At 47.3% G+C, this 12,904-nt stretch overlaps 1 protein-coding gene across 1 annotated transcript in view; it reads right to left on the bottom strand.

The window, feature by feature from the left end:
* lt (vacuolar protein sorting-associated protein light) overlaps nucleotides 1-12,904 on the bottom strand; it is a 214,925-nt gene that overhangs the window by 86,755 nt on the left and 115,266 nt on the right. Inside the window, exon 14 of the mRNA XM_075682740.1 lies at nucleotides 9,855-10,085. Within this exon, the coding sequence (XP_075538855.1) occupies nucleotides 9,855-10,085 (231 nt within the window). The remainder of the gene's footprint in view (nucleotides 1-9,854; nucleotides 10,086-12,904) is intronic.

Raw genomic sequence — 12,904 nt, 5'->3', positions numbered from 1 at the left:
TTAAATCACTTCCAGGCTTCAATAATCACACACTCGGCGGTGATTTATTCAAAGTTCTGCCATTTCACAACATACCACAACCCTTATTTTGCATAAAATTGACTTTGGGTATCATGGACCATTCTCATAGTGTTATTATGGTTTGTTTTACCAGCATCAACTAAGGTTGTGAACTGTCCAAAATTTAGTAGGACAGCCTAGACTTCTGCTAAATGTGCAGAGTTGCAACTTGACTCATTCAAGACAAACCAAATGTCCAGACTTTTTTTTTTCTCACTTAATGACAACCAGTAAACCAGATTTTTAAAAAATAATGCCCGACATCTTGATTGCACATTCTTTTCATTTTCTGTTGCACTGTCATAAACATAAATGCAGTTTCATTTTGGTTGTGGTAGTTCTGTTATGGGGAACCAGAGCTGGAGTTTTCACACCGCCCACAGCGCCACCCTGGCAGTCAGAACGTGCACAATGCAGCCGCTCCCACGGACGAAAATTGCTACTGGTAGCAGCGTTGCGTGCGCTGAAAGTCGAAGGAAAACAAACGGACGCCGACGGTACTGTTGCGTACATAAGTGTCACAGCTACGTCGGAATGAGGGAGGATGTATCCTTCTCCGTCTTTCCATCTAAGCCCTACGAACAAGAACGGAGGCAGCGTTGGATCCAAGCGGTCAGGCGAGCGGAGTAAGTTCCTGTCTTGTCGCCCTGTCAAGTGGTGTCGGGCTGGTTTCTAAATCGAATTTCGCGTGTGAGCTTGGTTTATTCGATAGTGAAGATGGTCAGCTGTGGCAGCCAGTACCAAACAGCAGAATCTGCAGTCGGCATTTCGTCGGAAACAAAATGAGCAATAGCATGCACCATCCGGTATATGTACCAACCATTTTTCCTTCGCAATACCACCGCCAAGCTCCTTCAAATGCCACCACACCAAGCGAACGATACGAAAGGTAAATAGTTTCCATTCATTGCCAAGAATTATGTGGCAGGGAAGCTGCCTTGTAATACGAGTTGTGTGTGCATACTGCCGGCGCATGCGCGACTAAGCCGCCTATGTGTTTTTAAAAATGCGCATGCGGATGAGGACTCGGTGCTGAGATGCATCTGGTAAATTTCTGTAATTAGTGCTAAATGTAGCCATGGTTGTTACGGATCAAGCAGCAAAGCACTCAAACCTTTGCTTGCCCGAGTCAGCTGATGCGATAAAGCTTTCTTCTCCATTGACTGCTGTGGCGAAGTAACATCAGAATTTTTTATGTCTGGCCAGAGAAGTATGGAATGTCTTCAGGCCAAGTAGTACTTCCGAAATCATGGCGCAGCAAGACCGGCGCCGTAGCTGCTAGATTTGCGAGGCAGGCTGCCACACAAGCATGGGAATGGCACACGGCGCAACCGCCGTGTGCCATAAATAAACGCACGTGCTCGCCGCGATGCACTGTGAAAAACATATAAAGCTTAAAAAGCTTCTTTCGTCATTTCTTCACTTGATGGCGCTAGCTTCTTTACGAAAACTGTCCACTTGAAGCGGCGCGAAAACGAAAACATGCGAACTATGAAACGGCCGCGGACGTGTCGTCTGGTCGAGCGGCTGGAATATGCCGCGTTTCGTCGCCAGGGCGGCATGCAACGCACTTTTTTCGATGCACCGCCTATCCAGCACTGGTTCCCGATAGGCCCTGGTCTTTGACAGTACCGTGAAATCTTCATTCAGATTTCATGGGACCGAAAAAATATGTCTGCATTAACTGAATATCAAATTATCAAGGGTATCAAGAAAGCAATACCGCATTTACTCACATAATGATCGCACTTTCTTGTCAGAAAAATTGACACAAAATCAGGGGTGCGATAATTACGCGGATTAAATTTCCTGCGAAAAGAAAAAAAAATTTTTCGTCCTGCGTTTGCTGCGGGACACCAAAACAAAAATGGCGGCTGGTGGAGCAAGCCGAACGCGCCGAACGCGATTTTTTTTCTTCTCGTGAGTACATTATGTGCATTGGAACAGTTTCTTCCGTATCAGTAATGAATAATATCGTTAATATTGGCAAGTTTGCGGCAATAATGTAGCCATGTCCACTTTGAGGGGACAGGAACAGATCGGTGCGCTTAGCTGCCAGTGACATAGAAACACATGGCCGGCATGCTGCAGAAACTGCGGCATCTGTCTTCACTACTATCCTAATACGGCACGTTTACTCTAAGGGTGGACAAATATCTTAGCTGTGTTATAAGCGTCGGCGTATGAATAGGGTACACATATAACGTATCAGTGTAAACGTGGCTACTATCGTTGCCGCTCGCGATTTGTTGCATGTCCACGAGTGCAGATGAGAAGAATCGAAAGGCGCCTTTTTTGTTGTTGACCACAACCATTATAAAGGCTACACATAATAAAAGCAAGTTTGGTTGCAGCTTTTTTCTAGTCATGGAACTGCGGAAAGTGGTGAAAGTGTTGAAACGAGGCATCTACTTGAGAATGTTTGATGCGTGCGGACTGCTTGGTTTGTCTTGAATAGTCGTTCGCATAGCATTCGACGGATGGTAAGTGCGATCAATATTAGCTAGACTTGGCACACGACATTGCTGCGGCAAGTTCGGGGTGCAATCATTACACGGGAAATAAAAAAAATTGTATTTTGACGACAAAATTTAGGGGTGCGATCATAATGCGAGTGCGATCATTACGCAAGTAAATACGGTATACACATGCTTACTGTGCCAGCGCGCTTTTATTTACTGAATGAATAAGCAAATCCTGTTTCTATTTTGCACAAAAGCAGTGCGGAAGCTGCAATTCTCATCTTGTGACTGATTAGCACTCACAGCGGTGAAGGCCTCGTGACTTCCTTCATAGCGCGGCCGCAGAGCGCATCTTCATCTGAGACATGCTTTTCACTACCGTGCACATGTCCCGATTACTTTTTTGCGCGTGTTGCAAGGTCGCTGCCCATTGCAATGTAGATGTTGTTCTTCATCCTCGATGGCTTTGCATGGAGTCAAAATGAAGCTACTGTTTGCTGTAGCCACTGTGTACGAAACCGTGGCCGCTATAAACGCGATCATAGAGAGTGACTTTTCGTGTCTAAAAGCATGTGGCCGATGTGCGCACTGAGTCAAAAAGAAACTACCATTTGCTCCAACTGTAAACAAAACAGCAGTCGCTATTGATGCAACGATAGACGGCAACTACGCAGTTGTGAAGGCACATGGCCGACACGCGTACAGAGTCAAAATAAAACTACTGTTTGTGGCAACTGCTGCGGGCAAAACCGTGGCCATTATCAACACAATTGTGGATGGCAGCTATGCAGTTATGAAGGCTTGTGGCCAATGCGGGGCTATGTGCGGCGGTAAATGCAAGAATAAAGGCTTCAAAGCCATTTCTGATCTTTTGCGTCGCAAATTTGTGGCGCTCCATGCTCGCCAAGCTCTGACAGGTGTCTGAATCAACTGATGAGTGGCCAAATACGTCCAAATTAACTAAAGTTTCATTGCCTTAAACAATGCATACGCCTGCCGGGATTAGAGGATGAGTCCGAATTATCCCATTTTCCACATTAACGGGGGTATGATTAACAAAGTTTTACTGTAAATCTGTCTGTATCGGTAGCCGTGTTATCCAGACAGTTCCTGCACCTTTTTAGTAAGTAGTGACGCAGCAGGACTAAAACAAGTGGCAGAAGCCATCTCACTATGACTGCCAACAGTGATGCGTTAGCACTGAATCAATATAGCGACACAATGTATTGCCATGGTCGAAACGAGTTATGTATGAGGTGTGTACTGCAGCGGGACTCTATTACGCTACCCTAAGAAGACTCGGCACCATCTAAAGTTGCAGCTGTGGAGCCTGTGCACGGCCTCCGAAATGAATGGCACACCGAAATGCATGGCACGCCAGTGCATGCAAACGCTGAGAAATGCGTCATACGGCAATCGGACTCCTTTCTCACACTTCTTTCTGGACATGCTGTGCCACCTAGTAACACTGCCGAGAAGTCCACACACGGCCTCAAGACGAGAAGAGTGACATGCCGGTGCCTGTGAACATTGAGAATTGTTCCCTTGCCGCACAGTCTGTGGCACAGACTCATAGACACAAGTTGATGACAGGTTCACTGAAGAGTGGCACATAACCAGTGCATTTGTGGAGCAGCCTGCTAATGCATCTGGCTGCTATTTGAGAGGAACCCTTGCGACGTGGACTTGTTTCAGCTCTGCATCAGAGAAACAGAAGAGCTCTTTTTCGTCACCGTAGAGCAGCCCATTTCCAGTGGGATATGCGTAGTTAACCAAGTCAGAGCCAAAGACAATGATTGAAGAGCTGCACACACCGACTGGTACATAACCAGTGCCCCAAGTTGGCATCAGAGGTTCATAGGAGACCAGCACATACTGAGTGGCTCAAGAGTGGCACACACCGAGTGGCCCAGTACTTTAAGTCGGCATCAAAGTGGTTCTTTGAACGGGGTACTTACATAGACCCACACCTACAGTGCCACATGGCGGCGTGAAAGAGGTTCTTTGAAAAGCGGCACATATGTTACACATTGCCACATGCTTGGTGACCCGAGTACTGTTAGATACGGGGCATTTTCCTGAGCCTCCTTCCAGTTCACCAGACCACATCAAATCATGTCACACCTAATTAAAGAGCGCAGAAGCACATCTACCACGTTCCCGAGGAGCAGCACGTCCAAACAAGTTGGCATCCCCCACCTCGTGCGCTGCAGGTGGAGCTATTCACTGCTTGACTCTTCCCTAAAGTGTAGCGGGAGCCTGGCACGGCTCCAGGTAACGTAGGGTCCCGAGGAAAGCTGCTTTGCAGCTCTGAAAGGTCGCTCAAAGACAACCCGTCTCCCCCCATCCGCCTATTGTGACGGCGCTTGCAAGCCGCGAGGAAACGACGGCCGTAATGCACCGTGAAGCCCTGGGAGCAATCCCCCCCATGCGCCTTTGTGACGGCAGTTGCACACCAGGAAGGCAATACCGTAGACAAGTAATCCCTCGGACAATTGGAGCCCAAGGAGCGACCCTCTGCGCTGGATGTGACTTACATTCGCACGGGCGCCTACCATTGGCCGAAAATGACGCCACCTGAGCGGGCTCGCTGATTGGCCGAACGTGACATGACTTCGAGACACCAAAGGGGTTAAAAGCCAGACACCGGGAGCAGCAAGAGAGCATTCCTTCATTCATCTCTTTCGAGCTTTTTGCCACGGGCCGCAGCATCCGAGTTGCTGCCGGCCCATAATGACTTGATGACTGTTAATTTCTTTGTACTCTCACTGTAAATAATGTAAATAAACCTCCAGTTTTCATCTCAAAGTAATCCTCAACCTCGGCCAACTCCCGCACCCAACGGCAAGGTCCAAAATCTGGGGGACAGCAATCGGGATTGTCCTCCAGATCCAACAGTACGTGCAAACGCCGAGTAATTATTCCATCTCTGGCCACACACCCAGTGAAACATTCTCAGGTACCAAAGTTGGTGAGATGTTCATTAACACTTTTCTGTCCACAGGAAAATAAGCAGTTTTCGGGTGGTCTAGTAAACAATTTTTTGCTGCTACACCAAATGTTTTTGATATTAAAATGTATAATATCAATTTGTAGAAGAAGGAATGTGCTTTCTAATGGTATGATTTGCTAGCAAACATTTATTACCAATTCAAACAAAATTACTTAATAAAGAATTTATAACAAAAACGAGAAAACTCCGCAAAAACGTCGATGCTGCTTTGCACCAAGACAACATAAAAAACATTCAAAGTATACATTTTGAAGAAATAGGCCGTACACAACATTCCTGCAAATATAAACTTTCTATCTGTACAAGTTATTTTTTTACAAAGGAAAATGTTATCCCTAGTGGCTATCGTGCCACCGCACAAAGCAGTTGCGTGATGTGGTGAAGCACAAGCTTGCGGAGCACGTCTCGCAGAAAACGTTTGTTTTTTCTTCAACTTTTTGTTCTTGATAGCAAAATTTGCAGTTCCTGTATATTTGTAGCTTCTGGGGCTTGTGCTGTTGATCCTTAGGGGCACTTGTAGCAGGAACAGCAGGAGGAGCCTTGGGGTCTGGATGTTGTTGCTCATCAACTCCTATGAGCTGCTCCCCTGCTCTAGCCTGAACGCGATCTGATCAAAGCGCGAACCTCTTGACAATTCAGGCACTTTGGGATGCTGCCGAGGGTGCTCATCAAATTGAATAAAGCTGTTTACAAAAGCAATATCTATACTGTGGAAAAACAGCGTTTTCCACCAGCACATGCACTTCATCAGAACATTGTATATCCCAATTAGCTGGTCCGATTTATCGATGCTGAGCATGTCAACATTGTACTTGTCAATTAGCATCGGCTTTTTCACGGATACTTCTTCCCACTCATTGTTCACTTTCCTTCTGCGCTTTGCAAGTATGAATTTGTTGGCTGTGTGGGCTGTCGACATCATGTGAACAACACGCTTGTCCTTCCATTGTAAGTATAGAACGTCCTGATCCCATAGCCACCAAACATCTCCTCTCTTTGATTTTTTTTTTCCCATTGAGTGTCCTTTAGCTCGGCTGGAAATCCCCGACGATCCTTACGCGTTGTGCCACAAGCAAGCATCTTGCGCTCCAACGAGTGTACAAACAAGGATGTCGACGTGTAAAAGTTATGTAAATAAATTATGTAGCCTTGATCCAGGTAGTCCTCTGCCAGCCACGTCACAACATCGAATGCCAGCCCACATGCGCTTGGTGCTTCACACTTTCCCGTGTATACAGTGAACAGTGTAACCAAATTTCGGAGTCCACCAAAACCCACAATTTATATCCCCATTTGATAACTTTGTCCCGCTTGTACTGTCTAATTCCGGATCTGCCTTTGGACTTTACCATCCTCTCGTCAATGGAGAGGCAACCGGGTTGAAAAAATTGTGCGGATGAGGCGTTGATGTGCTTCAGCAGCGAAGCTACGTGATGCATCTTGCCGTGGGATGTGGCAGTTGTCTTCTCAGAGTCGGACACACCGAGGAATGAAAGCAACAGTTTGAATTGATTTCTTTTTACTGAAGGCAGAATTAAGAAGACCAGAAAATAATTTCCGCATGTTCCAGTAGCAGTGAAAGTGTGGTACTTGTACGATACCCATGTAAATGAGAAGTCTGATAAACCTCATCATCTCATCGGGAGTCACTTCTTTTCATGATCCGTTTCTCTCACTGTATGACTGCCTCTCCAAAATATGCATCCACGCATATTTATTAGTCATCTTGCATATCTTGGTGATTATTTCTGCCGTGAAGAACAGTGGGAAGAAGTCGACGGCTCTTACAAAGCGCCGCACGGCAGTGCGGAGCGCAATGCCGAGGTCAACTCCCGGCCGTCTGTCGCGCAAAACTCCATTCTTTGTTCCGCTGCTGACAAGTGGTCCTGTCCAAACGACGTTGACACCCTGCAGGTAAGAACCGCGACCTTTAGAGCACACTGGATGTCTTTAGATGTGATCGCAGCCGCGACGAAATGGTTCGGAGTAGAAAACGTAACTTACTGGTGGATACCTGTCGACGTTCTGGAGCTACTTGACTCACTTTCACCATCCGTGCTGAAGTTGGATGAGTCAAAAATCATCTCCCGAGTCTCAGCTGCTACCACCATCACAAAATTCTGATGCAGACTTATCGGAATCCGCCAAACTCATTGTTTCCGAGGAGCAGCTGCGCGCAATGTCGATACCACATCCGAAACTACGCGTGCTCGTCAAGCGCAATTAAAAGGTGCTTTAAAAATCCATCCCACGGCCAAAAAAGAAAACACAAAAGCGCAACTTGAAAAATAGTTGTCCTTTTATGCGCTGGATGGCGCTAGCTGCCCATAAGCTCTCCGAACGGGGAAAATCTACGTTGAAGCCATCGACAACATATTGTCCATGGGCATACGCACAGACAGGAAAGTGTTAAAGAGCCGTACATACCCAGCACATGCATGGTGCAGCTCGCTAAAGCATTGGCGTGAGACATTCATTGAAGGGCACATTCCCAGTGCACTTGTGGCACAGCTTGCTACAGCATCAGGCTGCTGTCCTTGAAGAAACCGTGTGACGTGCGTTCGATTTTGCTGAGCCTGGGAGAAATTTCAAAGGTTTTTCTAATAGTACATTTAGCTGGTCGAAATTGCCCATTACGAAATTGGCTGAACGAAATGCAGCCGGGCTCCTCTCCTGCTGCACTGCTGTTACTGGGCGCTACTTCCCTCTGCAAAAGCTGTGCCACCTTAAACTCTGTGCAGGCTCGATTCTGCCAAGCACTGGAGAAATTAAAAGGAACTTGTTATTACACAGCAGCACTGTCCCAGTGGCAATTACCTAGTTACCGAAGTTGGCATCAAATGTGTTTATTGAAGACCGGCACGCACTTTATGGCACGCACCCAGTGACGCAAGTTAGCATCGAAGAGGTTCATTGAAGACCAGCACAGACCGAGTGGTATACATACAGTGCTCCAAGTCAGCCTGAAAGAGAGGGAGATCCGATCTCTCCAATGCTATTCACAGCATGTTTACAGGAGGTATTCAGAGACCTGGATTGGAAAGAATTGGGGATAAAAGTTAATGGAGAATACCTTAGTAACTTGAGATTCGCTGATGATATTGCCTTGCTTAATAACTCAGGGGACCAATTGCAATGCATGCATGCTGACTGACCTGGAGAGGCAAAGCCGAAGGGTGGGTCTAAAAATTAATCTGCAGAAAACTAAAGTAATGTTTAACAGTCTCGAAAGAGAACAGCAGTTTACGATAGGTAGCCAGGCACTATAAGTGGTAAGGGAATGCATCAATTTAGGGCAGGTAGTGACCGCGGATCCAGATCATGAGACTGAAATAATCAGAAGAATAAGAATGGGATGGGGTGCGTTTGGCAGGCATTTTCAGATCATGAACAGCAGGTTGCCATTATCCCTCAAAAGAAAAGTGTATAACAGCTTTGTCTTACCGGTACTCACTTACGGGGCAGAAACCTGGAGGCTTACGAAAAGGGTTCTACTCAAATTGAGGACGACGCAACGAAGTATGGAGAGAAGAATGATGGGTGTAACGTTAAGGGCGGGATAAGAAGAGAGCAGATTAGGTGAGGGAACAAACGCGAGTAAATGACATCTTAGTTGAAATCAAGAAAAATAAATGGGCATGGGCAGGGCATGTAATGAGGAGGGAAGATAACCGATGGTCATTAAGGGTTACGGACTGGATTCCAAGGGAAAAGAAGGGAAGCCACAATTAGTACATGACCGGGTTTGTTGGAGAAGTATGGGAGAGGCCTTTGGCCATGCATTGTGCGTAACCAGGCTGATGATGATGATGATGAAGAGCGGTACACACCCATGCCACATACCCAGTCCCAGTGACCCATGTCAGTGTCAAACAGGTTTGTTGACAGGTGTTGTTGGTGTGGCACATAGGTATACAGTGCCACACCACCATGATCCAAGTTGGTCCGACGGTTGAACCCTGTTCTCTCAACATGGCAGCTTGAAGCGCTGCCCATTCAGCCATAGAGTACAGGAAAACGTTTAGAGATGAGGAGATGAGAGGGAGAGACACAGACAAACAGACAGACAGACTTTGTAAAGTGCGCGAAGTACCCTAGGAATGTTAATTGCATTAAAATACTTCAGTGTTATATGTACAAACTGGTGGCACTGACAGGGTTGGTCATTGCCAGCCCCTCTTTCTAACTTTGTCCAATCGAGAGTTGACAACCATAACGTCAACTGTGATATGTGAGCACTGACATGAGGGTGCACAGTTGAACTGAACGTGAAACAGTAATGGCAAGACAATAAAGTGAAGGCAGTAGGTGATACTGGCCTCGGGGTCTAGCTGGAGGAATTCATTGAGCACCATCTCATAGGCAGTGGGATCAAGGCCCCCCTGAGGCAGCACAGGGGCCAGACAGCGCAGCTGCCGAAGGCGTGCAAAGCGGTACACCTGTTCTTCCCAGAAGCGTGCGTCCGCCCCAAATACAGTTGGGCACATCTCGGCTGCTCGCTCAAACTCTTGCCTCTCAATCAGCTGTTCCAGGTACTGCCTGCCCACATCCTGCAAAACATGAGGACACAGTTTTCATTCACTGTAGTACAACAGATAGCATGGTTCTCAATAAGAGTGTGACTTGGGCGAGTTGGTAATATAGTACTTCATAGTGGATCAGTGCAAAAAAACAATGCAGGACAAACAAAACGATGAACAAGAGCTGAACTTTCAACTCAAAGGTTTACTGACGCAGTAACATTAATATTGTCACGCGCTAACACAAGAGTAAGTGACAGTACGATCAGCCAGAGAAGAAAAATGCCAAGCACTGAGCGACGGTTCTCCAGCTGGCACGGGATCTTTGACTTCGTCGTCTTCTTCGTCGTTTTGCTGGGCACGCAATGCTGAATGTTCGCTGGCTCAAAACACCAGGTGGCATTATTCCCCCTCCCTATGAAGCATCGACTCGATGCTCAAACACAAAACGTACACGGAAAGTACGCACATTAGGTAAGACATAAAAAAAAGGGGGGAAACGTGCTAGCACACATACGGGCATGCACACGAGGCAAAAAAAAGATGGGTTCTGTCATCGGGAACAAAAAAAGAAAAAGAAGAACACTTCGCAGTTCTTTGGAGGACGATGCGACGACAGCAAAAAACAAAAAGTTTGTTTCACCAGTAGACTTAACATCACCGTGCAAAATACGGCTTGAGGCGGACATGTGCAGTCTCTGCGCGTGGTAAACGGCGCTTGGGCGATGGTAGGTCTCCGTCTGGAACCACTTCATAGTTCACGTCGCTTACACGCCTTAGTACTGTGTATGGTCCGAAGTACTTGCTCAGGAGTTTCTCACTGAGGTCTCGCCGTCTAATGGGGGTCCAAACCCAAACTTGGTCACCAGGCTCATAGGTAACTTGTTGATGGTGAAGATTGTACCTTATGGCATCTGCACACTGCTGCTGTCTTATGTGGACACGGGCCAGTTGACGTGCTTCCTCGGCACGCTGAATGTACTCCTCGACGTCAGGAGCTAATTGGTCGAGCTGATCGATGTTTTCATATGGAATCATGGCAACTAGCATAGTTTGAACATCTCGACCATAAACAAGGTGAAACGGCGTAAATCGTGTAGTTTCCTGTGTGGCAGTGTTGTACGCAAATGTTTAGTACGGCAGGATTTCGTCCCACGTTTTGTGCTGCACATCGACGTACATAGAGAGCATGTCTGCCAGTGTTTTGTTTAGTCTTTCTGTCAAGCCGTTAGTCTGAGGGTGGTATGCAGTGGTCTTTCGATGACTCGTGTAACTCAACTTCAAGATGTCGTCCAGAAGCTTCGCCGTAAATGCCGTCCCTCGGTCAGTGATGATGAATGATGGTGTGCCATGCCGAAGCACAATGTGATACATAAAAAACTGGGCAACTTCAGATGCTGTCCCGCGTGGTAGTGCCTTCGTCTCAGCGTAACGCGTCAAGTAATCAGTTGCGACAATGATCCACTTATTGCCGGAGGAAGACAAGGGAAATGGTCCAAGAAGGTCCATTCCAACTTGATCAAACGGCGTACGCGGAGGGTCGATGGGTCGTAAAAGGTCTGCAGGCTTGAAGGGTGGTGACTTTCGGCGCTGGCATTCATGGCATCCTTTCACGTAGCGTTTGACGCAAGCAGTCAGTCTAGGCCAGTTGCCGTACCCTGTCCAGAGTCCTTGAGTAACCCAAGTGACCAGATGTCGGCTCGTCATGGCAGGCTAATAGGATGTCATCGCGAAGGGCTTGAGGCACTACTAGAAGATGCGGTTTGTCGCCGGCACCTGTGTTTCTTTTGTATAAGATGCCCTCTCGAAGGCAAAATGACGATAACCGTCGCGAAAGTGGGCGAGGAATGGGCACGATGCCGCCTTCTAAGTGATCAATGATGGGCCTTAACTCAGCGTCCGATCGTTGTTTAGCGAGCAGGTCCGGTCTGCTGAGGGCTCCCAGGAAGGCGCTGTCGTCTTCCTCGTCAGGATTCTGAGATTCAACAGGTGCTCTTGATAGCGTGTCAGCATCTTCATGTTTCCTACCGGACCTGTATACGATGGTGATGTCAAATTCCTGGAGTCGCAGACTCCAACGTGCCGATCGTCCAGAAGGGTCTCGGAGGTTGGTCAACCAGCACAAAGCATGATTATCGGTCACAACTTTAAATGGCCGCCCGTAGAGATACGGCCTAAACTTTGTAGTAGCCCAAATAACCGCGAGGCACTCCTCTGTGGTGGAATAATTAGACTCTGCCCATGACAGAGTGCGGCTCGTGTAGGCGATAACTCGTTCAGTTTCGTCTTGCCGTTGCACCAGGATAGCTCCGAGACCGATATTGCTGGTGTCAGTGCGTACTTCTGTGTCAGCATCCTCATCAAAATGATCGAGCATGGGAGGAGAAGACAATCGACATTGTAGCTCCACAAAGGCAGTCTGTTGTTCATCAGTCCAGAGGAATGGCACGTCGTCATGTGTAAGGCGAAATAGTGGCTCTGCAATCTTCGAAAAATTTTCAATGAAGCGTCGATAATAGGCACACAAGCCCAAAAACCGTCGGACACTTTTCTTGTCAGTTGGAGCGGGAAAAGCAGCTACGGCATCAGTCTTCTCGGGATTGGGCCGAAATCGCGCTCACGACGTGACCAAGGAACTTCAGTTCCTCGTAAACGAAATGACATTTCTCTGGCTTGAGTGTAAGGCCAGCCGATCGAATGGCTTCGAGTACATTCCAAAGGCGTCGAAGGTGCTCGTCAAAAGTCTCCGAAAAGATAACGACATCATCGAGATAGATGAGGCAGCTTTCCCATTTGAGGTCAGTGAGAACTGTATCCATCATTCGCTGGAATGTGGCTGGCGCGGAACA

The sequence above is a fragment of the Dermacentor variabilis genome, chromosome 2 (genome assembly GCF_050947875.1).
Source record: "Dermacentor variabilis isolate Ectoservices chromosome 2, ASM5094787v1, whole genome shotgun sequence".
Taxonomy (NCBI): Eukaryota; Metazoa; Arthropoda; class Arachnida; order Ixodida; family Ixodidae; genus Dermacentor; species Dermacentor variabilis.
The sequence above is the reverse complement of the archived record's forward strand: the minus strand, read 5'-3'. Positions and strand labels throughout refer to the sequence as shown.